This window comes from Dama dama, chromosome 24, assembly GCF_033118175.1.
Source record: "Dama dama isolate Ldn47 chromosome 24, ASM3311817v1, whole genome shotgun sequence".
Taxonomy (NCBI): domain Eukaryota; kingdom Metazoa; phylum Chordata; class Mammalia; order Artiodactyla; family Cervidae; genus Dama; species Dama dama.
The window spans coordinates 4,809,749-4,836,249 of NC_083704.1; the positions used below are offsets into that span (position 1 = coordinate 4,809,749).

Genomic DNA, 26,501 nt, shown 5'->3' on the forward strand with positions numbered 1-26,501 from the left:
CCACTGGGATCACCTTTTCAGCATTTCACAGAAGAGTTTGTGAGTGTATGATTTCTATGGAAATTGCGGTAGGAAGGAAATGGGGGTAAAAGAAAGACAAAGATAAAATGGACCTTCAATGAAAGCAGTACAGCATAGTGTTCAACATTTGGGAATTCCAGTATGTTACACTGTGTGTGGTTGTGTCCGAGTCTGTGTGTATATGTATTTGTGACTGTCACTGAAATTGCTTCATATATTCTTGACTCTGATGTACTATCAAAGCAATTATAATTATTATGGTTATAGCTCATGTCAAAAGGGAGAGTTCTAATTCAGTGTAAATTTAAACTTAACAATAAGGGATGCATTTTAAGAGTTTGGAAGGGGAAAAGGTATAATCTGAAGTAATTTTACACCTATCTTTCATTAGTTGTTCTATTAGGACAGGAACCTAAAGACATTAATTAAAATAACTATAATAATTATTGTTATTATTATGGTCATATCAAAGGAGTTTGCTGGCTTAATATTATTTACTATATAACATCACAATATAAGGTGTGTGTAAGAATGTGGAGGAAAAAGAACATAAGAAGTATAATCTGATATAATCTTGACTTTGCACTTTATTAGCTACTTGATCTTGGCAAGATTCTTAATTTCTCTATTTTTCTCTTCCTGATATGTAAAATAAGTATAAAAATGATGGCAATAAACATCCTAAAGATTTATAATGAGGATTAAATAACCAAATGCCTGGAAAAAAAAGGACACAGTAAGTGTTCATTATGTTTTTTAAAATAATTTTATTGGAGCATTGTTTATTTAAATTAAGATTTAGTTAATAGTATCATTAGTATTACTAACTGACATTGGTCTCTGAGAATACGTGCAAATTCCAGGTTGTTATCATGCCATGCCCGTGTAAACTATTCATTAAGTATATCAGCTATTATAAAACTATTGGGTTTAGGCAATTGGATTATCAATTCTATTAAAATAACCTCTGTATGTTTTCCTTACTTTCCCACTGCCAATGCAAGGGTATGTTTAATGTCAACTAATACAAATAGTTTGATCAAGGCATTAAACTCTCTGTTTTCCATCCCTTTACTGAATCCCAGCTTACTTCATCCAAGTCCATGGAAATTTCACTATACTTGTATGCAAGATTCCCTCTTTCTCAAAACCTTCTTCTCCACTACATTCATATTCAAGAATTTATATAAATTCTTACACTCATATTTTTTATATTCTCATACACTCATATCTAAGTAATTTTCAGTGGTTCAGGATTATTTTCTTTTATCAGAAAAAGTCATAAAATGTACAATACAGTATAAACTATGGATTAATTATTTATTACATTGATAGGCTTACTAAATTCAAAGTAGAAATAATAAACTGTAACTTTTTTCAGGTAACATCATTAGTTATAACATGGAGAATAGAAACAACGTGACAGAGTTCATTCTACTGGGACTAACACAGAATCCAAAGATGCAGAAAGTCATATTTGCAGTGTTTTTGGTTGTCTACTTCGTGTCTATGGTAGGGAATGTGCTCACCTTGGTCACCATCACCACCAGTCCATTACTGGGGTCTCCCATGTACTTTTTCCTGGCTCATCTCTCTTCTATTGATGTCTGCTATTCCTCTGTCAATACCCCTAAACTGATTGTAGATTTGCTCCGTGAAAAGAAAACCAGCTCTTTCAATGAATGCATGACCCAAATCTTTGGAGAGCATTTATTTGCAGGTGCTGACATCATTCTGCTGACTGCAATGGCCTATGACCGCTACGTGGCCATCTGCAAGCCCTTGCACTACACGACCATCATGACCTGGCAGGTGTGTTGGTTGCTAGTGGGAGTGGCATGGGCAGGAGGCTTTCTTCATGCAACCATTCAGATCCTCTTCATCTTCAGGTTACCCTTCTGTGGCCCTAATGTCATAGACCACTTTATGTGTGATCTGAATCCTCTGCTCGAACTTGCCTGCACTGATACGCACACTCTAGGGCTCTTTGTTGCTGCCAACAGTGGGTTCATCTGTCTGTTGATCTTCCTTCTCTTGATTAGCTCCTATACAGTCATCCTGCTCTCTTTAAGGACACGGAGCTTGGAGGCGAGGCAAAAAGCCCTCTCCACCTGTGTCTCCCACATCACGGTGATCCTCTTATTCTTTGTACCCAGCATATTTGTGTACATGAGACCAGCGGCTACTTTCCCTATTGATAAAGGAGTTGCTATATTCTACACCATCACAGCTCCCATGTTAAATCCATTAATCTATACCTTGAGAAATGACCAGATGAAAAATGCAATTAGGAAATTACTTAGTAGAAAAGTGATAAATAAAATGTGCCTGGAGCCCAATATTCACTCAACTGATGCAAAGATCAAAATGGATATTATGAGTAAGGAAAACCTATGTGGTGAAGAAAAAAAAAAAAAAAAAACAGTAGAAATCAGAGCTTCTACAAGTACAGAAGAAGAAATGGATGGAAGAAATAATAGAAGAATCTCACCTGGGACTTTGCAGCTTATGGGAAAAGTTCTACAAAATTGGAACTTAGTCTTACTAACTTTGTCTCTGTATACAGATTTATAAGCTTTTATCCCAACATAATTAAATAAACAAAATAAAACATTCAGTGATATTTACCAGTAATCTCTAATGCTATGCAAAAAGCTAAGTGCTGCTATTAGCCCCATTTTACAGGTGAGTAAACAAACAGAAAAGAGGATGATCCAAAACAGAAACCTTGGAGAACCAGTAATCAGAATCTAACTGCCTCTCAGACCATGTTCTTCACTGCTGTGATATACTGACAGGCAGTACAAAAGAAAGGTAATGTGATTATACGTGTTACCATTTATTGAGACAGAGATCATGCTGGACTATCTATTTATCCATCTGTCTGTATATATACACATGTATGCATATATATATATATATATATATATATATATATAATGAGCTATATAGTTGTCTGCTTATATTAGACTATATCCTGTTTATATTAGACTATATATATGCATATGCATGCATATGTTCATTATACCCTACTCAGTTCCCAGGTTTTTATTAGTAGCTCTGCTCATTTTGACATATCATAGTGGGTGATATTACTTTGACTACACATATTTAACTATTTTAGGAGTGTTAAACCAATGGGCCATTTAAACTCTAAGGCATAAGTAACATTATTATCCAATACCCAAATATCCTTTTAGATATTTTCATTCAGAAAATAAAGAACAGAGAACAGTATCATTATTACCTAAAACCAAGACTGCCTAAGTGCCTAGTGACATTGCTGCTGCTGCTGCTAAATCGCTTCAGTCATGTCCTGCTCTGTGCGACCCCATAGACGGCAGCCCACCAGGCTCCCCCGTCCCTGGGATCCTCCAGGCAAGAATATTGGAATGGGGTGCCATTGCCTTCTCCAGCCAAGTGACATTACAAGAAAGGAAATGACAGATACATATCACTTTTGAACATACGCACCAAGATAGTAAACAATATATGTGAAATCAATCAATGTATTTCATAACAAATCATCATGACAGTGTATAGGTTACACAAAGAATAAAATAGTATGTAACGTTCAATAATTAATCAATGATACTAAGTTTATAGGATAAAGAAGAAGAATCACATGACTATTTCAATAGATACATACAAACTGATACATTTCAATTTACATTTATAAATAAAAATCCATTTGAGCATTTTCAGTGGCTTTAGTCTTGTCTGATTCTTTCTGATATCATGGACTGTAGCTTGCCAGTCTCTCTTGTTCATGGGATTTTCCCAGCAAAAATACCGGAGTGGGTTGTGATGTCCTCCTCCAGGGGATCTTCCCCACCCAGGGTTCAAAGGAACATCTTCAGTATCTCCTGCATAGCAGGAAATTTCTTTACTGGTGAGCTATTGAAAGGTTGTTGCTGAATGATAAGACACGGGATTCTTGGCCTCCAGAGGAGATGAATTCAATCTGGGGCCAAAGACGAGGCTGGATCGCTCAGAGCTTTTGTGTAATAAAGTTTTATTAAAGTATAAAGGAGATAGAGAAAGCTTCTGACATAGGCATCAGAAGGGGGCAAAAGAGTACCCCCCTCCTTGTCTTTAGCTGTATGTTATATAGTCACTCACAGTCTGTTAATGAAATGAAAGGAATGTCATAAAATTTAGAATGGCACCAGATAATTCATTCCTGGCCATAAAATGATTGACTTGAATCTTGTAGAAGGGCAGAATACCAACAAATAGTTCCGTTTACATAGATTAGGGGAAAAATACCTGAGTAAGTAAGTTAGGCCTTTTGGTGGAACCATCTTGAAGATAAGCATCTGGGGTTCATTAACATAGCTTAAGACAACATTTCCATAAGAAAAAGAAATGTATTGGTTAACTCAAGGTTTGAGAGTAGTTAGCTTCAGGTGAAACCAGGTGTCATGGCAACACAGCATGTTAAGAGAAACCTCCTTTTAAATTCGTATAGAGAAGGAAAAACATATTGCTGGTTTTTTCTCCTGCCGCTTAAGAGAGATAAAAATGTCTGGCACTTGTAGCCTCTTTCCTCCATTTGGAGACCCCTGGCCTTCCTGCCTGTTACCCTCTCACTATCAAGAAGGGCTTGAATGAAAACTATATTTTGTCAAATGAGTTTAAAAAAAGCGAATTACTCAAGCTTATAAAGAGCATTTATATAAAACCCACAGCTACCATCATACTTCATGATGAAATCTCTCTCAGATTGAAAACAAGTTTTCAACTTTTAACTTCAGTTCTGCATTGTAACCTAGCTAATTGAAACAAGTTAAGAAAAAGAAATAAAAGACATATGGATGAGAAAAGAAGTGACAAGATTACAAAAATATATTTTTGGGCAAATATCATCATGGTTTTCCAGTGGTCATGTATGGATGTGAGAGTTGGACTGTGAAGAAAGTTGAGCACAGAGGAATTGCTGCTTTTGAACTGTGGTGTTGGAGAAGACTCAAGAGTCACTTGGACTGCGAGGAGATCCAACCAGTCCATCCTAAAGGAGATCACTCCTGGGTGTTCTTTGGAAGGACTGATGCTGAAGCTGAAACTCCAATACTTTGGCCACCTCATGTGAAGAGCTGACTCATTGGAAAAGACCCTGATGCTGGGAGGGATTGGGGGCAGGAGGAGAAGGGGATGACAGAGGATGAGATGGCTGGATGGCATCACCGACTCGATGGACATGAGTTTGGGTAAACTCTGGGAGTTTGTGATGGACCGGGAGGCCTGGCATGCTGCGATTCATGGGGTCTCAAAGAGTCGGACACAACTGAGTGACTGAACTGAATCATCATGGTATAGGTAGAAAATGAAAGTGAAAGTTGCTCAGTTGTGTCTGACTCTTTGTGACCCCATGGACTGTAGTCCATGGAAAGAAAATATAAAGGACTACAAAAAATCAAATGGATCTAATTAGTTAGTTTATAAGGGTCACAGGATAAAATGTCAACACAAAATGCATGAATGCATTTCTATATAAACAACTATTAAAAATTGAAATTAGAAGCAACTTTCTATGTAAAGTACTGTTAAAAACATAACATTTCAGGGGTACATTAGAAAATACAGTTAACACTTGTATATGAAAACCAGAAAATACCTCTGATAAAGCAAATATGTAAGTAAAGGGAGAGATATGCTATGCTGATAAATTAACAGACTCAAGATATTTATCATATCAATTGCAATTTTAATGCAGTTCCATTAAACATTCTATAACATATTTGAAAGAAGTCACAATCATATTTGAAAAAATATATAGAAATATAAACTTAAAAAAAAATCCTGGAAGAGTAGTTTCAAAGAACACAATACATATGGAGAATGTTTTTCTATCTAAAGTCAATACTTTGTAGATATGTGCCCATTTTTTCAAGTTTGTCCAATTTGTTCATTCATCATTGTTCATAATATTACTTTCTGCTTTTTGTGTGCTGTTTTCCCTTTTTATTTCTGTGGTATTGGTTGTTGTTTCTCCTCATTCATTTATTCTTATTACTACTTTTTCTTGGTCTGTGGTTTGCCCTTCTGTGTGGCTTGTGGCCTTTCTCTATTGTGTCACAAGGGCCTCTCACTATGTGAGTGGGCTTTGGCGCATGCGTATTTCTTACTGAGGAGCATGCGCTCTAGGGAGCTGAGACTCCAGAGCGTGCAGTCTCCAGGCTCAGCAGCTGCGGCACGTGGACTCTAGAGCACATGGGCTCTCTAGCTGTGGCATGTTCGTCGCTCCATGGCATGCGGGCTCTTAGTATCTTTATCAGGGATCAGACCTGCCTTCCCTGCAAGGGCAGGTGGATGCTTAACAACTGGACCACCAGGGAAGTCCCTAATTTCTTATTTTGCTTATTAGTGTCCTCTGCCTTCTCTTTTTGGTGAATCTGGCCTGAAGGTTTCTTTCTTTTCTTTCTTTTTTTTTTTCCATTTTGTTTACATTTTCTAAGAAACAGCTCTTGGTTTTACTGATTTTTTCCATTTTTTTAATTCTCTATTTTATTTATTTTCATTCAGCAACAATACTTCTATGTGTATTAGGCCAAAACTATAATTAAAAAAAGATATATTCATACATTTTCATAGCAACACTATTCACAAGCAAGACATGGGGGAAAAAAAACTAAATTTCTATGCATATATCTTTAAAATGTTCACAGTATTAGTCACTAAGTAAAGTGAATTAAAACCACAGGAATTTATTGCTATGTGCCTCCTAGAATAACTGAATGAAAAATAATATAGAATTAGAAGAAGGTAAGAACAATACTTGTGTTTGATAAGCCTCCTTTCATGGACTTCCGTTGTGGCCTCAGAAGGTGAAGAATCCTTCTGAAATGCAGGAGACCCAAGTTCAATCCCTGTGTCAGGAAGATCCCCAGGAGAAGGAAATGACAATCCACTCCAGTATTCTTGCCTCAAAAATTCCATGGACAGAGGAGTCTGGTGTGTTACAGTCCATGGACTTGCAGAGTCAGACCCAACTGAGCAACTAAAACTTTCAAGCATATGTCCTTTAGATATCTCTCCACATGTTTAATGTTGCCTAGGGATCCTTGCTGACCATCACATGGCTCCCAGAGATAAATTATCTATATCCTATTAGACTTTCTATTTACATCCATAACCCTCTGATGAATGTGAAAAATGGGGTTGGGATTTAATTACTCTGAAAAAAATACCAATAATTTTATGCCTCACTGCTCTAACTCTCAAGTAATCAATATGCAGTTTCCAGAAAAGTTTTAATACTGATAAAAAGAAGTTTTCTGTCTGAGGTGAATCCGTAAGTTAACTGGAATGATGCTGGAATTATGCTATCATTGGTATTCACATGACATTCAATTTTCTTAGAACCCAGGTTCAGATAGAGAAAGAGGACTCATATTTTGGTTGCAAGTGCAGAGAATACAATTCCCTACCCAGAATGGGAGTTTCTCAAACATGTCTCTTCAGAATACCCACTTCTAAGACAAAGCCTTTCCATCAAAGGAGATAATTAATTCCAAGGAGAGAAAATAACATCTACAAGAGGAGGTCCTTGAACGTTTGTGGAAACCTGTTTAAATATCCATGCATTGCAGGTAAAAATTCTTTTTTATCATTTACATCTCCAGAGAAGATCCATCAAGGTTGGAATGACTCACTTTTATGTATTTCCATCACTCTTTCTCTTTCTTGTGTCTGGGACTACAACCATTTTATAGAAGATGATTTCTGCATAATGTTCAAAGTTGATCCATTCTAAATTCAAGTCCCAGGTTGTCTGTGAAAATTTTGTAGGTCTTTCATCTAGAAGAAAATATTTAGATTTATAAAAACAATGACTTGTCTACTGTGACACTCAGTAATCTGACTAGTGTCTTTATGAGAATGTCATATCTTTCAAACTGAAAGTTCGTTAGCCCAAGAGGAAGTCAATTTAAAATGGAATCAGTTCTGAACACCCTCAGATATCACTAACATCTTCTAAAGATCAGAAGGTAAGTTTATTAAATGCTTATTAACAGCAGTTACTTTATATATATATATGTGTGTGTGTGTGTGTGTGTGTGTGTGTGTATGTATTAATCATGCTTTAACACTTTTCAAATACAGCAGCAGAGCATTACATCTTCACCCTTTCCTTCAAAAGACAGTGAGTATCACTAACCTAGTCTGGTAGAAGAAAAACTTAAGACTCATAGAGACTGAGAAATTTAAGGGCGCCAACTCTCCACCCCTAGATAGTCTTCTTTGCCAGAAGACATTTCTTTTGATAATTTAAATTAATAATGAGAATGAAAACAAAACTTAATACACTCCACACTCAAAAAGCCACAGATGTCTTAAAAGATAAAAAGTATCCTCTATTTATCTCAAGCAAGCACATGGATAATTCTTTCAGGGATCAACTGCTATGAATGGTATGAGTCCTTGTGGCTTCTTTAAAAAAATAACATTGTCAATGTTTATCCCCCGTTTATTGCATGGCTAAATATGCTTCTCTGTTTTGTTACTCAAAATGTCAAATCTTCCTACCTACTGGGTGCATAGAAAGTTATAAAAATAAGTGAAGATCCTTTGTGTTTTCACAGCAGCGTGATGAGTATGTTCATATTTGTTTCTTCAAGTAATTCTCATAAGAGCCTGTGAGGTGGACATATTGTTCTCACTTGATACTAGGGGAAACAAGAATGTAAGGTGTCAAGAAATATACCCAAGATCAAGGAATTTTAAGTGGGGAAAAGCAAGATTGTGATATTGTCCTTTTGATTCTCAAACCAATGTATTTCACCACTGGGATCATCATTTCAGCATTTTACAGAACAGTCTGTTCATGATTTGTAAGGAAATTAAGGGAAGAAGAAAATTAGGTGAAGGAGAGAGGAAAAAAAAACTAATTTGACCTTCAATGAAAGCAGTGCCACATAATTACTAACATTTGGGGTTCCAGTGTATTATATTATGCATACATGTGTCTGGGTCTGTATGTATGTGTATTTTCATTGTCAGTGAAATTGCTTTGTATATACTTACCTCTGAAATACTATTTAAACAATTATAATTATTGTAGTCATGTCAAAAGGAATTTACTAACTCAACATTGTATATTTTAGCCTAATATAAAGGATGTGTTTTAAGAATTTGCAGTAAAAAAGAGATGAGAAGTATAATCTGAAATAATCTTTTATCTGTCTTTCATTTGTTGCTTGATTTGGGGCAGGATCTTTATCTTCTCTATTCTTCTATGCCCTGATGTGTAAAATAAGTATAAAAATGATGGTGGTAATCATCTGACAGGTTTGTAACAAGGACTAAATAACCAAATGTATGAGAAAAAATTTTAGCACATAGTAAGTGTTCATAATTTAATGAAAAAATGAAAAAAACACAATTTTATTGAAGTATTGATTCAAATTGAGATCTGGCTTTCCAGGTGGTGCCATGGTAAAGAGTCTGCCTGCCAATGTAAAAGATGCAGGATTCATGGGTTCAATCCCTGAATCATGTAGATACCCCATAGGAGGAAATGGCAACCCACTCCAGTATTCTTGCCTGGGAAATCCCATGGACAGAGGAGCCTAGCGACTATAATTCATGTGTTTGCAAAGAGTCAGACATGACTGAGTATGCTTGCACTCCCACAATATTATCATGAATATTACTGCTAGCTTTAGTCTCTGAGATTATGTGCCAAATTGAGAAAATAATACCATTTACAGTTTGTTTTCATGTAGTACCCATGGAAATCAGTCATTATATAATTTTATTAGCTACCACAAAGTTATTGGATTTATGCAATTTGTTTGGCAACTGCATTACAGAAGCTCCGGGATTTCACTATTCTTTCATTACCAGTGCACTGAAAGAGTTAATATTAACTAGTCACATAACAGGCTTATATCTGGCTTCCATCCCCTTAGTGAAACTCAGTTCACTCCATCCCAGTACACAAAAATCTTTACTAGATCTACATACAAGATTTTCTCTCAAAACCCTCTTCTTCACTACATTCATATTCTCAGATTCTTACAGTCATAAATAAGAAATATTCAGCAGATTGGAATATTCTCTTTTATCACAAAAAAGTCATAAGAATCTAGGCATGTGTTATTTATTAGGCAGAGATGTTTAATGAACTCAAGGTTGAACTAAAACAAGATCTTTTTTCCCCCTGTCCCAGGTTATATGGTTAACAATAACATGAGATACATGGAGAACAGGAACAACGTGACAGAGTTCATTCTCCTGGGGCTGACACAGAATCCAAAGATGCAGAAAGTCATATTTGCAGTGTTTTTGGTTGTCTACATTGTCTCTGTGGTAGGAAATGTGCTCACCTTGGTCACCATCACCACCAGTCCATTAGTGGGGTCTCCCATGTACTTTTTCCTGGCTCATCTCTCTTTCATTGATGTCTGCTATTCCTGTGTCAATACCCCTAAACTGATTGTAGTTTCACTTCATAAGAAGAAGACCAGCTCTTTCATTGAATGCATGTGCCAGATCTTTGGGGAGCATTTATTTGCAGGCGCTGATGTCATTCTGCTGACTGCAATGGCCTATGACCGCTACGTGGCCATCTGCAAGCCCTTGCACTACACGACCATCATGACCTGGCAGGTGTGTTGGTTGCTAGTGGGAGTGGCATGGGCAGGAGGCTTTCTTCATGCAACCATTCATATCCTCTTCATCTTCAGGTTACCCTTCTGTGGCCCTAATGTCATAGACCACTTTATGTGTGATCTGAATCCTCTGCTCGAACTTGCCTGCACTGATACGCACACTCTAGGGCTCTTTGTTGCTGCCAACAGTGGGTTCATCTGTCTGTTGATCTTCCTTCTCTTGATTAGCTCCTATGCAGTCATCCTGCTCTCTTTAAGGACACGCAGCTTGGAGGTGAGGCAGAAAGCCCTCTCCACGTTGATCTCCCACATCACAGCGATCCTCCTTTTCTTTGTGCCAAGCATATTTACTTACCTGAGACCAGCAGTCACTTTACCTGTTGATAAAGCAGTTGCTGTATTCTACACTATGATAACCCCCATGTTAAATCCCTTAATCTATACCTTGAGAAATGACCAGATGAAAAATGCCATTAGGAAATTGTGTGGTAGAAAAGTGATTTCAAGTGATCAATAAAATGTGCTTATGTTCCAATGTTCATTCAACTGATGCAAATGTCAAAAGGACACTATTGGTGAACACACATTATCAGTTAAGAATATCAATGAGATAAAGAAAATAATAACCAACAGAAATCATTGCTTCTGCAAGAAGGGGAGAAGAAAGTAATGAAAGAAATGATAGAATAACCTAGCAGAGGACAACTTGTATTATTTAAAATATTCTGCAAAATTGGAGACTGATTTTACTAGTTTCATCAGTGTATATACATCCATAAGCTTTAACCCCAGTAAAATGAAATAAAATAGATAACTTATTGACAATTAGCAGTCATTTCCATAAGAACAAAAAGAGGTAAGTATGTTTTTATCCCCATTTTAACAGGTGAGTAATAAACATAGAAGAGGATGATCCAAAACAAAAAAATTGAAGATCCAGTAATCAGAGTATAATTTCCTCTCATTCCATGTTCTTCACTGCTGTGATATACTGTCGGGCAATTCAATAGTAAGGTAATATAATTATACTGTTACCATTTATTAAGACAACAGCAATCCTGTACTATCTATTTATCTATCTTCCTGTCTATCTCTATATATATACAAATATATATTTGTTATACATATTTTAATTGACTCTATATACTAGTATATGTACTGTCTTTTAGTACATGTATTTATTCAGATATATAACTAAATCACATATTTTCACTTACTCTGTTCATTTTTGTATACCATAGTGGGTAGTAATATGCTAATTGTAACACCATGTTATGTAACTATTTTTTAAATACAAAATGAATGGGTCATTTAAGCTCTAATATATAAGTAACAATATTACACCATATCCATTTTAGCATTAAGAAACATTAAAAATAAAAAATAGTGATGCATTAAAAAAGCAAAAACCAAAAAAATATTCTGAATTTTTCATGTCAACAACTTAGGTTTATAAATCATCAGAAAAGAGGATGATTTAAATAAAAGAATATTTTAATTCCAGACAGTAATTTCAACGTATTATCTTAACAGTCCTACTTCATGAAATACTTGCAGACTTTCTAGCAATAATTTCTGCAAATAGCAAAATTTTGGTTTATGATAAATGTTGACTGGATAAGCATTATTAGAAAGGAAAATGAATACATCCAGTAAAATAAAGGAAAAAAGTGGTAGTGGAGAATAAGAATTTTTTTTCTCATCTATTTCAGAATCTAGGAAGAATTCTATCTATGTCTATTTTGGAAGCCACAAGTTGTCTTAGTCCTGCCTATGTAAGAAAAAAAAAAAAATTGAAAACATGTTATCATGTAAAAAACAATCTTTTACATTGATATCTTCTCTGCTCTTAGAATTTATTATTTTATGAATATTGTTTGATTTGTCATATTTTTTCTTTTTTCAAATTAATTTTTTTAACTTTTAAACTTTTAATTTTGTATTAGAGTATAATCAATTAACAATGTTGTGATAGTTTCAGGTGAATAGCAAAGGGACTTAATAGCCATACATATACATGTATTAATTCTTTCCCAAAGTTCCTTCCCAACCAGGCTGCCACATAACATTAAGCAGAGTTATATGTGCTATTCAGTAGATCCCTGTTTGTTATCAGTTTTAAATATAGCAGTGTGCACACGTCCATCCCATGTACATGTTGTATTTTTCTGTTATTAATTTTTATTTCAAGTAACTTTTTTTATGAAAAACAGTTTTAAAAATATGTATCTCTGTCTATACAGAAAACAATTGCAGTGAAAATATATTCCATTCATTTCTTTTGTCCTTCATTCATTAAACAACAAATAATTTTGAGCTCAAGAAATATAACACTGATCCATGGGGTTGCAAAGAGTCAGGCAATTCTGAAGTGACTGCACATGTGCATGTATTTGACTTTGATCAGTGGACAGAAGAAGGGGGGTTTTGTGACTTTTATACCAAGAGTTCTGCAGTGGTAAGCAGGCATCACCCCAAAGCAGACAGCTGCAGAACTAATAGCCCCATTCATTCTTAAAAAAAAAAAAAATCCTTCAAGGCCAGTAGAGATGGATATCCTCCCAATTAGTGCGGGTTCAGGCAATACACCTGGTTTTTCACCTTGATTGGAAAAAAGACATGTCAGATGTGCAATATGTACTGATTCATGGATTTTGACCAACGATTTTGCTGGATGGTTAAGAACATGGAAAGAATGTGTTTAGAAGATTGGGCAAAACCAATCTGGTCAAAACCCCAAAATTCTATGGTCAGTTGTTTATAATATGTATGCAATTGTTTGAGGCACATGGGGGTAAGAATCTCAGCACAAGGAACAGGTCGGATTAAGGAGAGTATGGAAAATTCTGAAAGAGATGGGGGTACCAGACCACCTGACCTGCCTCTCAAGAAATCTATATGCAGGTCAGGAAGCAAGAGTTTGAACTGGACATGGAACAACAGCCTGGTTCCAAATAGGTAAAAAGAGTGCATCAAGGCTGTATATCTTTACCCTGCTTATTTAACTTATATGCAGAGTACATCATGAGAAATCCTGGGCTGGAAGAAGCACAAGCTGGAATCAAGATTGCCGGGAGAAATATCAATAACCTCAGATATGCAGATGACACCACCCTTATGGCAGAAAGTGAAGAGGAACTAAAAAGCCTCTTGATGAAAGTGAAAGAAGAGAGTGAAAAAGTTGGCTTAAACCTCGACACTCAGGAAACTAAGATCATGGCATCTGGTCCCATCACTTCATGGGAAATAGATGGAAAACAATGGAAACAGTGTCAGATTTTATTTTTTGGGGCTCCAAAATCACTGCAGACGGTGATTGCAGCCATGAAATTAAAAGACACTTACTCCTTGGAAGGAAAGTTATGACCAACCTAGACAGCATATTAAAAAGCAGAGACATTACTTTGCCAACAAAGGTCCGTCTAGTCAAGGCTATGGTTTTTCCAGTGGTCATGCATGGATGTGAGAGTTGCACTGTGAAGAAAGCTGAGTGCTGAGGAACTGATGCTTTTGAATTGTGGTGTTGGAGAAGACTCTTGAGAGTCCCTTGGACTGCAAGGAGATCCAGCCAGTCCATCCTAAAGATCAGTCCTGGGTGTTCATTGGAAGGACTGATGCTGAAGCTGAAACTCCAATACTTTGGCCACCTCTTGCAAAGAGCTGACTCATTGGAAAAGACCCTGATGCTGGGAGAGATTGGGGGCAGGAGGAGAAAGGGACGACAGAGGATGAGATGACTGGATGTCATCACCAACTTGATGGACATGAGTTTGGGTAAACTCCGGGAGTTGGTGATGGACAGGGAGGCCTGGCGTGCTCCGATTCATGGGGTCGCAAAGAGTCAGACCCGACTGAGCGACTGAACTGAACTGAAATGAAGGTGCCACAGGAGTCTGGTGGCCTACAGTCCATGCGGTCGCAAACAGTTGAACACAACTGAGTGATTAACACTTTCAGTACACCAATAGGCTACTTGCAATGGGCCTGAAACTTCCAAAGTAAAACCTTTCAAGATATATTCAATTATAAGAGCTGAATTAAATTATAAGTAGGTTATTTGAAAGAATTGAGAGAGTAAGGAAAGCATATTGCATGAAGAATAAGAAGCAGCTTGAAAAATAACAAACTGTAATCAAAAAAGTCACTTTCAAGAAAGTCTAAATACAATAATATATATATTTTTTTCAGCTGTTGGAAGAAAAAAAAAACTGTAAGTAAAGCATATGGTGGTGTTCCTATCTTTAAGATTTAGGAATAACTGTAGAAAAGTTATTTGTATATGTCCTGTATCACAAATGTATCATGGAAATTATAATTTGAGGGTTCAGAACTACACACAATTATTGAAAGCAAATCATCAAATACAGTTAAATGATTTGGGAACCAAAACAAAACCAAACAAAAACGGTGACAGTGCTTAGAAATTTAATCAGAAGATCCTGTGTGTGTGAAGGAAGGTCCATCTATGGATCTTGAGGTTTTCAGTGTCCAGAGCCCGGATAGTGATCTGGTCAAACAGGGGTCTCCAAGGTCCTTGCTTCATTTTAAGGAAAACGTTAAGTCATTTCCTTGTTCCCAAGGAAAGAGTTCCTGGGGAAGCAATAGTTACTTTCAGAGAGAAGGTTTCTCCATCTGCCTTTCCCCTTCCATAGCTGTCCTTTATATTGAAACCTATAAAAGGTTACTCTAAGGAAATTTTAAAAGTCTTATAAACAGAAACATAGCTCACATTCATAGATTAAACTATTAGTATAATTAAGATAACATAATTCCTCACAGCGATCTGTAGACTCAATATAATTTCCATCAAGATACTAATAGTATTATTTTTTTTCCAGAAAGAAAACTTTGATCCTAATATTCATAAGGCACTCCAAGAAATCCTAAATAGCTAAAGAGTCTTGAAATAGTTTTGAAATGTTCTTTATTAAGAACAAATTGGGAGGACTCACACTTCTCACTGAACTTACTTAAAGCTACAGTAATTAAAACAATGTATTAAAATGAGGTGACAAAGATCAAAAGAATAGAAATAAAGGTCCAGAAATAACCCTTATATCTACTGGCAACTGTTTTTTCACAAGGTTGCGAACAACATTCTGTAGGCATTGAATAGTATATATACAAGTAGTGCTGAAAAACTTCTGTATCAAAATGAAAAGAAAAAAAAAAAGGATTCAGAACCCTACCTCACACCATATATGAATATTAACTCAAAAGAGATCAAGGATCAGATGCACATCTAAAAACACAAAATTCTTATTAGGGAGAAATATTCATAACCTTGGATAAGCCAATGTTTTCTTAAATATAGCAACAAAAGCACAAATAGCACAAGGAAAATAGAAGAATTAGATTCCATCAAAATTAAAAACTCTTGTGCATCAAGGGACACTATCAAGAAAATGAAAGCTAGAAACACTGCTGATGGGAATGTAAAATAGTGATAAGATGTTGGTCCTCACTATTGTTTTATTCATTTTCTTTTCGTTTATTTTTTTTTTTCTCTGATCTTTATGATAACTTTCCTTCTATTAACTTTGGTATTAAACAAATTAAAGTAAATGAATCACCATGACCATATTTAGGTTATACCAGGAATAAATATTGTTTGAAGTGAAAAACATAATCAATTATATTCACAAAATTAACAGAATAAAAGAGGATAACAACACCATCTCAGATGTTGCTGTTGTCCCGTTGCTAAGTGGTGACTTTTTGCGATCCTTTCAAAGGATGCATGCAAATTAGTTCACTTCTATTTGTATTTATGAATGAAAATATTTATGAATATGTATTCCACAAGATAGTTACTACTAAATAAGAAAAGGAAAAGTGTTTACTCAACCTGATAAAAAAGGCATTGGTATGAAAACTATAGCCACCCTCATACTTAATGATGAATTCTCTCTCAAGATTAGAAACAAGACTCTACTTTCCAAATTCTGTTCTATATTATAAGACTCCAGCCATTGCAACAAAGTAAGAAAAATAAAAGACACACGGATGGGTAGAGAAGAGCAAGATCTTGCAAATATATTTATGGACAGAGAACATCCCTATATAGGTAAAAATTGTGAAGGGCTCTACAAAAAATAAAATAGACCTAAGCAACTAACTAAACAAGGTCACAGGTTTAAAATTTCAACACAAAATATCAAATGGATTTCTATAAAAGCAATTAAAATTTGAAAGTAGAAACAAAACGTTATGTAAAATACTATAAAACATGAACTTTGATGAACATATTAAGAGCATATTTAAAAAATGTAGTCAAGATTTATATATAAAAACCATAAAATACTATTGAAAGTAAATCTCTAACTAAAGGGAGATATATGCTATGTTGATAGATTAAGAGATTCAATATGTTTACCATATCAATTTTTATAATTTTAGAGCAGTTCCAATAAATATAGCCCACAAGATTCTTGAAGAAACTAAAAATCATATTTTGAAATTTATATTGAAATATAAACTTTTAAAAGAAACTGGGATGAAAAATAACTCTCAATAAAAGGACAAAATTGGAAAATAATTCTACCAAAATTGAAAACTTAGTATAAACCTCCCATAAACATGTTGTATAGTATTGAAACAAAATAGAATATACATAAAAAATGTAAATGTAGAGATTATTTTTAAAAAGACATCAAGTTAATTCAATGCAAAACAAATGCTGATTTTTCACAAGTGATTATTTATTGTGTCAGGTCTAAAATATTGATCTACCTCCACATCAGGTGTGTTTGTTCTAGAATTTTTCCAGGCTTAAGTTTAACATCTAGTTATTTGACTCATTTTGCATTATTTTTTGCATAAAGTAGTGGCTGAAGTTCATTTTTTTCTTATATGGATAATCTAGAATATATAATAGTGCTAATTAGCATTATCACTAAGAAAATGTAAAGATTTCTCTTTTAGGCACATTGTGGAGAAGGAAATGTCAACCCACTCCAGTATTCTTGCCTGGAAAATCCCATGGGAAGAGGAAGCTGGTGGGCTACAGTTCAGGAAGTTGCAAAAAGTTGAACACTGCTGAGGACAGACACACACATAGGTACTTTGTATATATATGCTATATATATATATATATATACACACATATATACATATATATATATATACACACACATATATACATATATATATATATATATATACACATATATGCACACACATATATATATCATGTAAATATATTTATGTATAAAAGTTTATGCACACAATTTTATATACTACATAAATTTGTGTGTGTGTGTGTGTATATATATGTATATCTGTACCTATATCTAGAATATATAAACCATCTTTACAACAACTTAGTAATAAGAAACTCAGATATCATTCTTAGATCATGCAAAAAATTTGAAAATAAACTTCCAAGGGCAAATAAACAGATACAGGAATGGCCAATAGAATATTTTTTAAAATATGTTCAACATCGTTAGTCATCAGGGAAAAGAAACTAAAACCTCAATAATCTATCACTGCACATGTCCTAAAATGACTAAAAGGAAAAAAGTAATCACGCAAAGTGATAAGAATGGTGAACAATTCTTGTGTTTGAATTTAGACCTCCCTTCTTGAGCTTTAGCTATCTCTCCACATGTTTAATGTTGCCTAGGGTTCCATAATGCCCGACACATGGATTCCTGAGATGACTTAACTGGAGCCATTTATAGTTTCTGTCCATTCTAAAAGTACTATGATAACTGCAAAAAACTGGTTTGACATGAAGTGTTTTAAAACCACTGCCATTATTACGTCCTCATTGCTTTTGGCTGTCTTGGCAGTGGATACCAGGTTTCCAGTAACACCTTAGTGTGGATAAGACAGACGTTTTCTTTCCAAAGTGAGTGCACAAGTTAACTACATCATAGGCTGCCAGGCTGGAATTAAGCCGTCCTTGCTATTCACAGGACATCAGCCTTCTTAGAAAGCTTGGTTCAGATAGAATAAGAGGACTCACACGTTTTGGTTGCAAGTGCAGGGAATACAATTCTCCACTCAGGAATGAAAGTTTTATAAATGCATGTCTCCAGAATACCTGCTTCTAAGACAAAGTTTTAACAGCAAAGCAGATAATTAATTCACTGGAGAGAAAATAGCATCTACAAGACAAGAACGTTTATGGAAATCTCTTTAAATATCCATGCATCACAGATGAAAATGTTTTTCCTGTTTTCATCTTCAGAGCAAGATTCATCAAGTATGCAACAACACATTTGCATATGTTTCTACCACTCTTTCTGCCTCTTGTCTGCAGGACTAAAACTACTTGTTTTGGCCATTTCCCCATAATGTTCCAAACTAATGCATTCTAAATTCAAGCCCCAGATTTTCTTCATAAACTTTGTGAGCCTTTAGGCTAGAAAAAAAGACTTAGACTTATAAAAATGATTATATTTCTACTGTGAATAATCTGAACAGGGTCTTTTGGAATAAGTCATATATTTCATACTGAAAGCTACTTATCCCAAGATGAGGTGGGATAATTTGAAAATGGAATTAGTTCTGAACACTTTGAAAATCATGAAATATCATCTAAGACCAGAAGGTAAGTTTTTTGATAGTGTCAATCATAGAGATTGTCATTCTCTGTATGCAGTAATCATTATGTTTCAACAGTTTTCAAATATAGTAATAGAGCAACTTAACTTCACCCCATTCTTCAAAAGGTAGTTTGTAAATATCATTAACATAATTTTACAAAAGAAAAAATTATGGCTCATAGAATTTAAGAAATTTTTAAGATCTAGCCAAATATCAGATATAGTTCTTTGGCCATGGGATACTTCTTTTAATGATTAAGACTAATCATGTGAATGACAATAAAGCTTAAATATAATTTACACATATGTAAATAAACATAAATATTAAATTATATAAATGATCACTTGTTTAGTTCAAACATGAAAGTGAAGAACCTTTCCTGGGATTAACTGCTGTGCATAATAAGGGTCTCTATGACTTCATTAAAAGTACAATTGGAGATGACTCTTCCTCACTTTAATTGGTTAATCTATTTGTATTATTGCACAAAATGTCAATTTTTCTTAATGCCGTGTTCATAAATAGAAGAATAAATGAAATGCCTTTGTGTGTCCCCCATAGTGTGGTGGGTATACTCATACATGTTTCCTCAATCTCTTTTTATAACAACCTGTGAGGCAGACACTGCTGTTCTCACTTGACTAGAGGAAACAAGGATGGAAGCTGCAAAAAAATGTACCCCAGATCAAGGAGTTGTAAGTAGGGGAAAACAAGATTGTTATCTGGTCTCTCTGATTCTCAGAACAACATACTTTACCACTGGGACTGTGATTTTCAACATTTTGCAGAAGAATCTGTGAGATTATATTCTATAGGGGACTTGGAGAGAGAACAAAAAGGCTAAGGGGACACAAAAATAAAATGGATCTACAAAGAGAGAAGCACCGTATGTTGTTGTTCTGTTGTTCAGTTGCTCAGGCCAACTTTTTGTGACCCCACGGACTGTAGCATGCCGGGCTTCCCTGTCCTCCACCATCTCCTGGAGCTTACTAAAACTCATTAATTAACATTTGAGGATTCAAAAAAGGTATATTGTGTGTGGATGTGTGGATGTTCTTGTGTTATTTGCCTGATATACACTCGTCTCTAAAGTTATTAAAGTAATTCAAGTCATCATGGTCATATCAAAAGAGTTTACTAGTTAAATATTGTTTATTATGACATAATATAGAACATGAGTCAAAAATCTGAAGCACAGTCAGTATTCATTAAGTTTTAGTTAATGATTATTATTATGACTAAACGTAGTCTTTACAATTTTTTAATCCTGTGCAAAAAATGAAATAATACTATCCACATAGGTTGCTATCATGCATGATGATATCAGTCATTGAAAGTATGTTTGCTAGCATTATAAATTTACTGGAATTAAGCAACACAATGCTCATTTGATTACAGTAACTGTGTTCTTTCATATCCTTCTCATCAACAATGCTCTGTTACAATTTATGCCACCTATTACAATTAGTCTGATCCTGGGGTTGCCTTATCTGTTCTCCTTCACTTTCCTGAACCTCAACCTGCTTCATACAAGTCACACAAAGACCTCTATTAGAGTTATATCCAGCATTCCCTCTTTCTCAAATGCTTCTTCATCCTTCTACTAGTATTCCAGTTACTTTCCCTGATTTCTCATTTTCTAAGATTAAAAGGAAAACTCTTTAACTTTGAATTGATAGCCTTTGCATCCACTTTCTATTTCTTTTTTCAGGCTTAGTTGCCACTATACATGAGACCTACTTCTTCTACTAAGGCCCTAAGTCATCTTACATGATTCAGTGTATACAGATCCCCTCTTGCCTCAGTGTTCACTAAGTTCCTCATGATTCTAAGCATTATCTTCTCCCAGAAAAGAATTTGAGCAATTTTTCAAGATATCAGAAGCTCTTTTTTTTTTTTTTTTAATCTCAAATAAACTCATAAGGTTACAGAACTCAATAGAATTTAGGTATTTATTACCGGAGATAAAGAATTCAAGGTTGCATTATGAAAAAGTGACTTTTTTTCATGTAATGTAATTAACCATAATATTAGATACATGGAGAAAAGGAATAATGTAACAGAGTTTATTCTGCTGGGACTCACACAGAATCCAGAGATGCAGAAAGTCATATTTGCTGTGTTTCTGTTCATCTACATTGTTTCTATGGTAGGGAACATGCTCACCTTGGTCACCATCACCACCAGCTCATTATTGGGGTCCCCCATGTACTTTTTCCTGGCTCATCTCTCTTTTATCGATGCTTGCTACTCCTGTGTCAATACCCCTAACCTCATTATAGATTCACTCTATGAGAAGAAAACCAGCCCCTTCAATGGATGCATGACTCAAATATTTGGGGAACATTTCTTTGGAGGTACTGATGTCATCCTGCTCACTGTGATGGCCTATGACTACTATGTGGCCATCTGCAAGCCCTTGCACTATACGACCGTCATGAATCGGCGGCTGTGTGGACTGCTAGTGGGAGTGGCATGGGTGGGAAGCTTTCTTCATGGAACCATTCAGATTCTCTTCATCTTCAGGTTACCCTTCTGTGGCCCTAATGTCATAGACCACTTTATGTGTGACCTGAACCCTTTGCTTGATCTTGCCTGCACTGATACCAACACTCTAGGGCTCTTTGTTGCTGCCAACAGTGGGTTCATCTGTCTGTTAAACTTCCTCCTCCTGATGGGCTTGTATGTGGTCATTCTGCATTCCCTGAGGACCTACAGCTTGGAGGCGAGACAAAAAGCCCTCTTCACCTGCATGTCCCACATCACAGCGGTCATCTTTTTCTTTGTGCCCTGCATATTTGTGTACATGAGACCTGCAGCTACTTTACCTATTGATAAAGCAATGGCTGTATTCTACACTATGATAACTCCCATGTTAAATCCCTTAATCTATACCTTGAGAAATGACCAGATGAAAAATGCCATTTGGAAATTGTTTAGTCGGAAAGCTATTTTAGATGTAATATAAATGTACCAGGACACCAAAGTCAATTGAACAGAGGCAAAGTTCAGAAGGATATTTTTGACCAAAGAAAGAAGCTAGTATAAATCATAAATTCTACAAAGTGGGCAGAATAAACTGGTGTAGAATTGGGACCAAAAAATAGGCTTTTGCAAATTTAGAAAACTACCAAATTTTTACCTATTTATCTAACTTCATTAATGTTTATGGGTTCAAAACTATTTTTCTAATAAAACAAAAGTAATGAAATATGCTGATATTTATTCATAATTTCAATTACAATCCAAAGTGTAGACATAGTTATTATCGCCATATTACAAGTGAGTCAACAAATGGCAAGAAATATGTTTCAAAGCAAAAATACTGAGGAACCAGTAACCAGAACCTACCTGAACTGTCAGACCATGTTCTTAAATGCTGTGAGGTAGGACCAGGCCATAATGATCAACAAGCATTTCATAGTTACATTTGTTAACATTTATAGAAACAGTTCTGGTGAAATATATATTGATATAGATATATATTATACCTTAGCATATATACTAGCATAATGTATATATGTATACTTAGTTGTTGTTATATATGAATAAATGCTAATGATTTTAATTAATAATACTGAGCATTTTTTATGTGTCATGGCTGCTGGTTTTATGTCAAGTAGTGTATTATTGTGGTGTGTAACTATTCTAGGAATATAAAAGCAATGGACCATTTAACATCTAAGTAATAAGTGATATACCATATTTCAAAATTTCCTATTGCATTCAGAATCACTTCTAATCACTCATGTAACCATCTTATCCTGATAAGGAATCAGAAGGATGGATGATTCAAATAAAATATGATTTAATGTCAGATGGGAATTTCAATTTATTAAGTATGTAAATAGTCATACTCCATAAAGTATTGCCTACTTGCTAACATTTTTTTACAATTAGCCCAATGTCTGGTTCATAATACATTCTGAATAAATAATATAAGTGTAAAGAGAGATGAATAACACTAATAAAATGAAGATAAATAAGGTTGTGAAAGAGATTAGGAAATTTTTTCTACTTTTACATGTTTCAGAGTCTGGGATGAATTCTAGTTTTATCTCCTTGGAAACCACAATTTTTATTTATTCCCACTTACACTATGAAAAAGAAAGAAACTAAAGCTGTTTCTGTAATCAAATGAGCAAATTATTTACCTTTTATTCTTTGTGCTATTACCAAGATTTCATTATTGTGTTACTGTGGACTTTTTCTGTTATCTGTGAATCTGTTTGCTTTTGGGTAACATTATATTATGAAAAGTTTTTCTTTTTTTTTTTTAATAAGTAGCTTCAGTTACATAGGAAGTAATTTCAGTATAAATGTATTCCATTTATCACTTTCATCCTTCATTCATTAAACAACAAATAGTTTTGAGTCCAAGGAATGAACAAAGCACATTAATATTTGCTTGGGTTTCAGTGATAAAGTGGAGAAGGAACTGACACCCCACTCCAGTGCTTTTGCCTGTCAAATACCATGGACGGAGGAGCCTGGTGGGCTACAGTCCATGGGGTCACGAAGAGTCGCACACGACTGAGCAACTTCACTTTCACTTTTCACTTTTATGCATTGGAGAAGGAAATGGCAACCCACTCCAGGATTCTTGTCTGGAGAATCCCAGGGATGGGGAAGCCTGGTGGGCTGCTGTCTATGGGGTCGCAGAGAGTCGGACACTACTGAAGCAACTTAGCAGCAGCAGCAGCAGTAATAAAGAGAAATTCAAGAGATGCCTTCACAAAGCTTAGGACCACTGAGAGACCCCCAAAAGTATAGGTGGTTACAATGCAGTTTTACAAAAAATAAGACAGTGGAAACACGGTATGCTATGAAAGCATGCTAGATGGATATACAACAAAGACTTTGGAATCAGAAAGTTTACAGAGTGGAAATAATGTCAAAAATGAAACTCAAAGTATGAGAAAATGTTTCTAGAGTAAACAGGCACCAACTGAAGTAAGGGTGTTCTTGGAGATGGAATATATAACAAAGGCTAGAAGGTGAATATAAGAATGCAGGAATCCTAATAATTTTGATAGAGCTGTGAAATCAGCTATTCATTTAATTTTTTTATTGTATTCCTGCTATATGCCAGGAAACATGCTGGGCATTTAGCTTATAAAGTGAAAATAGCAAGAGATGGACATAGGGAAGTTAAAGAAGGGTCTCATAATTGTGTCAAGGCTTGATGCTATGTACTATATGGAAAAGACTGAATGGTCTTTTAAGATAGCAAATGATGCAGTTAAAGTGGAGATTTAGGTGATGACTCCAGATACAGTACAGAAAATAAATTGAAGGGAGCAAGACAGGCAGCAGTAGGGCAGTTAGAAGGTTACTATAATTATCTGGGTATGACATGATAGAGGCTTGAGCTGTGGCGGAACCAGTGATGACACGGAATGTGGTGGCCAAGTTGCACCCGGTCAGACCTCTCTCACTGGGCCAGTGTACCCAGGAGTAGCTGCCGTATGGCTGAGCAGCTAAGAACTCACAACCCCATCCTTTCTGTACAATTGCACCAGAGAAAATTGGGACTGCTTCACTGGGGATTACTCTCACCATCCCAGGGTCCACCACTGGCCAATAAATGACTGGATTGGGGGTGAAAGGCTGGTCCTCCTGCCTTAAGGTGGAACCAGTATCACAGTACAATAAATACTGCAGACCTCTCTGGGTTCCTGGGTAAATCCAAACACTAACTGAGACTCTATTCCTTTCCCCCTGTACTAGAGACAGCTTCCCTCAACATTTCTCCTTAGAAATTACTTTTATAAATTTCCCTCTCTGCATTTGCACCTAAGAAAACCAAAGTAAAATGGAGAAATAGAGAAGGGTTCCAGAAATATTTCAGAGATATAAGCAAAATAATTTCATATATAAAATGAAGATTTGAGAAAGAAGAGTCATGATGAAATCCAGATTCTATCATAGATCACTGGCGGTTTGAGTAACCCAGGAAGAGGGAACAAAAGAAAACCAAGTCTTCTTTGCCAACAGAAGAGATCTCCCCACAGCCAGAGGACCTGACCTCTCATCCGCTATCTGAAGGACTAGCCCTGCATTGGTTGAGGAAACTGCAGCCATTGTGAAAGACAGTGTTACATTCCTGAATAAGTGAAAAATAATATTACCCAATGATCCAGCTTTTCCAGTTCTGGACATATTCCCAAAAGAATTGAAATCAGGAATTCAGATATTCGTAGGGTAGTAGCACTACTCAGAGCAGCCAAAATTGTTAAGGAATCTAAGTACCCGTCAACACATGAGCAGATAAACAAAATGTGGTATACAGTTAAAACAATATGATTCAACACTTAAAAATAATGGGTCTCTAACACATGCTACAACAGAAAATATGAGGATGAGTTAAAATATGCCATTCATTTTTCATAAACTTTGTATTTTATAAGTGGTTTATATTTATAGGCAGGTTGTAAAAAAAATAACACAGTTTTCATATACCCTATATTGATGCTGGGAGGGATTGGGGGCAGGAGGAGAAAGGGACGACAGAGGATGAGATGGCTGGATGGCATCACTGCCTCGATGGGCATGAGTTTGAGTAAACTCCGGGAGTTGGTGATGGACAGAGAGGCCTGGCGTGCTGCGATTCATGGGGTCACAAAGAGTCGGACACGACTGAGTGACTGAACTGACTGACTGACTGATATTCAGTTTCACCTGTATTCATCTTACGTTAGTATGGTACATTTGTCACAACTAATTAACCACTGATATTACATTATTTTTAACTAAAATCTGTAAATTAATTAAATTTATTAATGCTGTATTTCTCCTCCAGAATCTGATCCAGGAAACCATTTCACATTCAGTTGTTTTCTCTAGCTCCTCCAAAAATGAAAGTTTCTCTTACTTGTCTTGTTTTGGATGACTTTGACCTTGGTAGTTTTAAGGACTAGGCAGATACTTTGTATAAAATTTTGCATGGGGCCATTAGAGCAGGGTTATGGTTATTGGGAGAAAGACCAGAGACATAAAGTTCCACTTTCATCATATCGTATCAGTGGGTACATACTCCCAATGTGACCTGCCACTGTTGGTGTTAAATTTGATCATCTGACTCAGATAGTATTTGCCACATTTATTCATTATAAATTTACTCCTTTCCCTAATTCCATAGTGTTGTCTTTGGAATGAAGTCACTTAGATGTGTGCTCAGCTGACACTGAAAAACTGGAGCAACTGAGTACAAAGTATCTGCATACATTATTTAGAATTTTGTGTATTCTCCTCCATCTAGTAATTGGTACAGTTATTTATATCATTATAACTCATGGGTATTTATTT

At 35.5% G+C, this 26,501-nt stretch overlaps 3 protein-coding genes across 3 annotated transcripts; all 3 read left to right on the forward strand.

The window, feature by feature from the left end:
- The first annotated feature begins 1,422 nt into the window (after positions 1-1,422).
- Positions 1,423-2,595, forward strand: LOC133046174 (olfactory receptor 4C46-like). Its single transcript, XM_061129106.1, has one exon. The coding sequence runs from the start codon at positions 1,423-1,425 to the stop codon at positions 2,593-2,595; it is 1,173 nt and encodes a 390-aa protein (XP_060985089.1).
- A 7,629-nt stretch (positions 2,596-10,224) lies between these two features.
- On the forward strand, positions 10,225-11,154 carry LOC133046222 (olfactory receptor 4C46-like). The gene has a single exon (XM_061129139.1). It carries the CDS (start codon positions 10,225-10,227, stop codon positions 11,152-11,154), a length of 930 nt encoding a protein of 309 aa, XP_060985122.1.
- A 10,077-nt stretch (positions 11,155-21,231) lies between these two features.
- LOC133046175 (olfactory receptor 4C46-like) lies at positions 21,232-22,161 on the forward strand. The gene has a single exon (XM_061129107.1). It carries the CDS (start codon positions 21,232-21,234, stop codon positions 22,159-22,161), a length of 930 nt encoding a protein of 309 aa, XP_060985090.1.
- Positions 22,162-26,501: the final 4,340 nt, after the last annotated feature.

Coding starts and splice junctions, on each gene's coding strand:
- LOC133046222 (XM_061129139.1), top strand. CDS start 10,225: ATGGAGAACAGGAACAACGTGACAGAGTTCATTCTCCTGGGGCTGACA.
- LOC133046175 (XM_061129107.1), top strand. CDS start 21,232: ATGGAGAAAAGGAATAATGTAACAGAGTTTATTCTGCTGGGACTCACA.
- LOC133046174 (XM_061129106.1), top strand. CDS start 1,423: ATGGAGAATAGAAACAACGTGACAGAGTTCATTCTACTGGGACTAACA.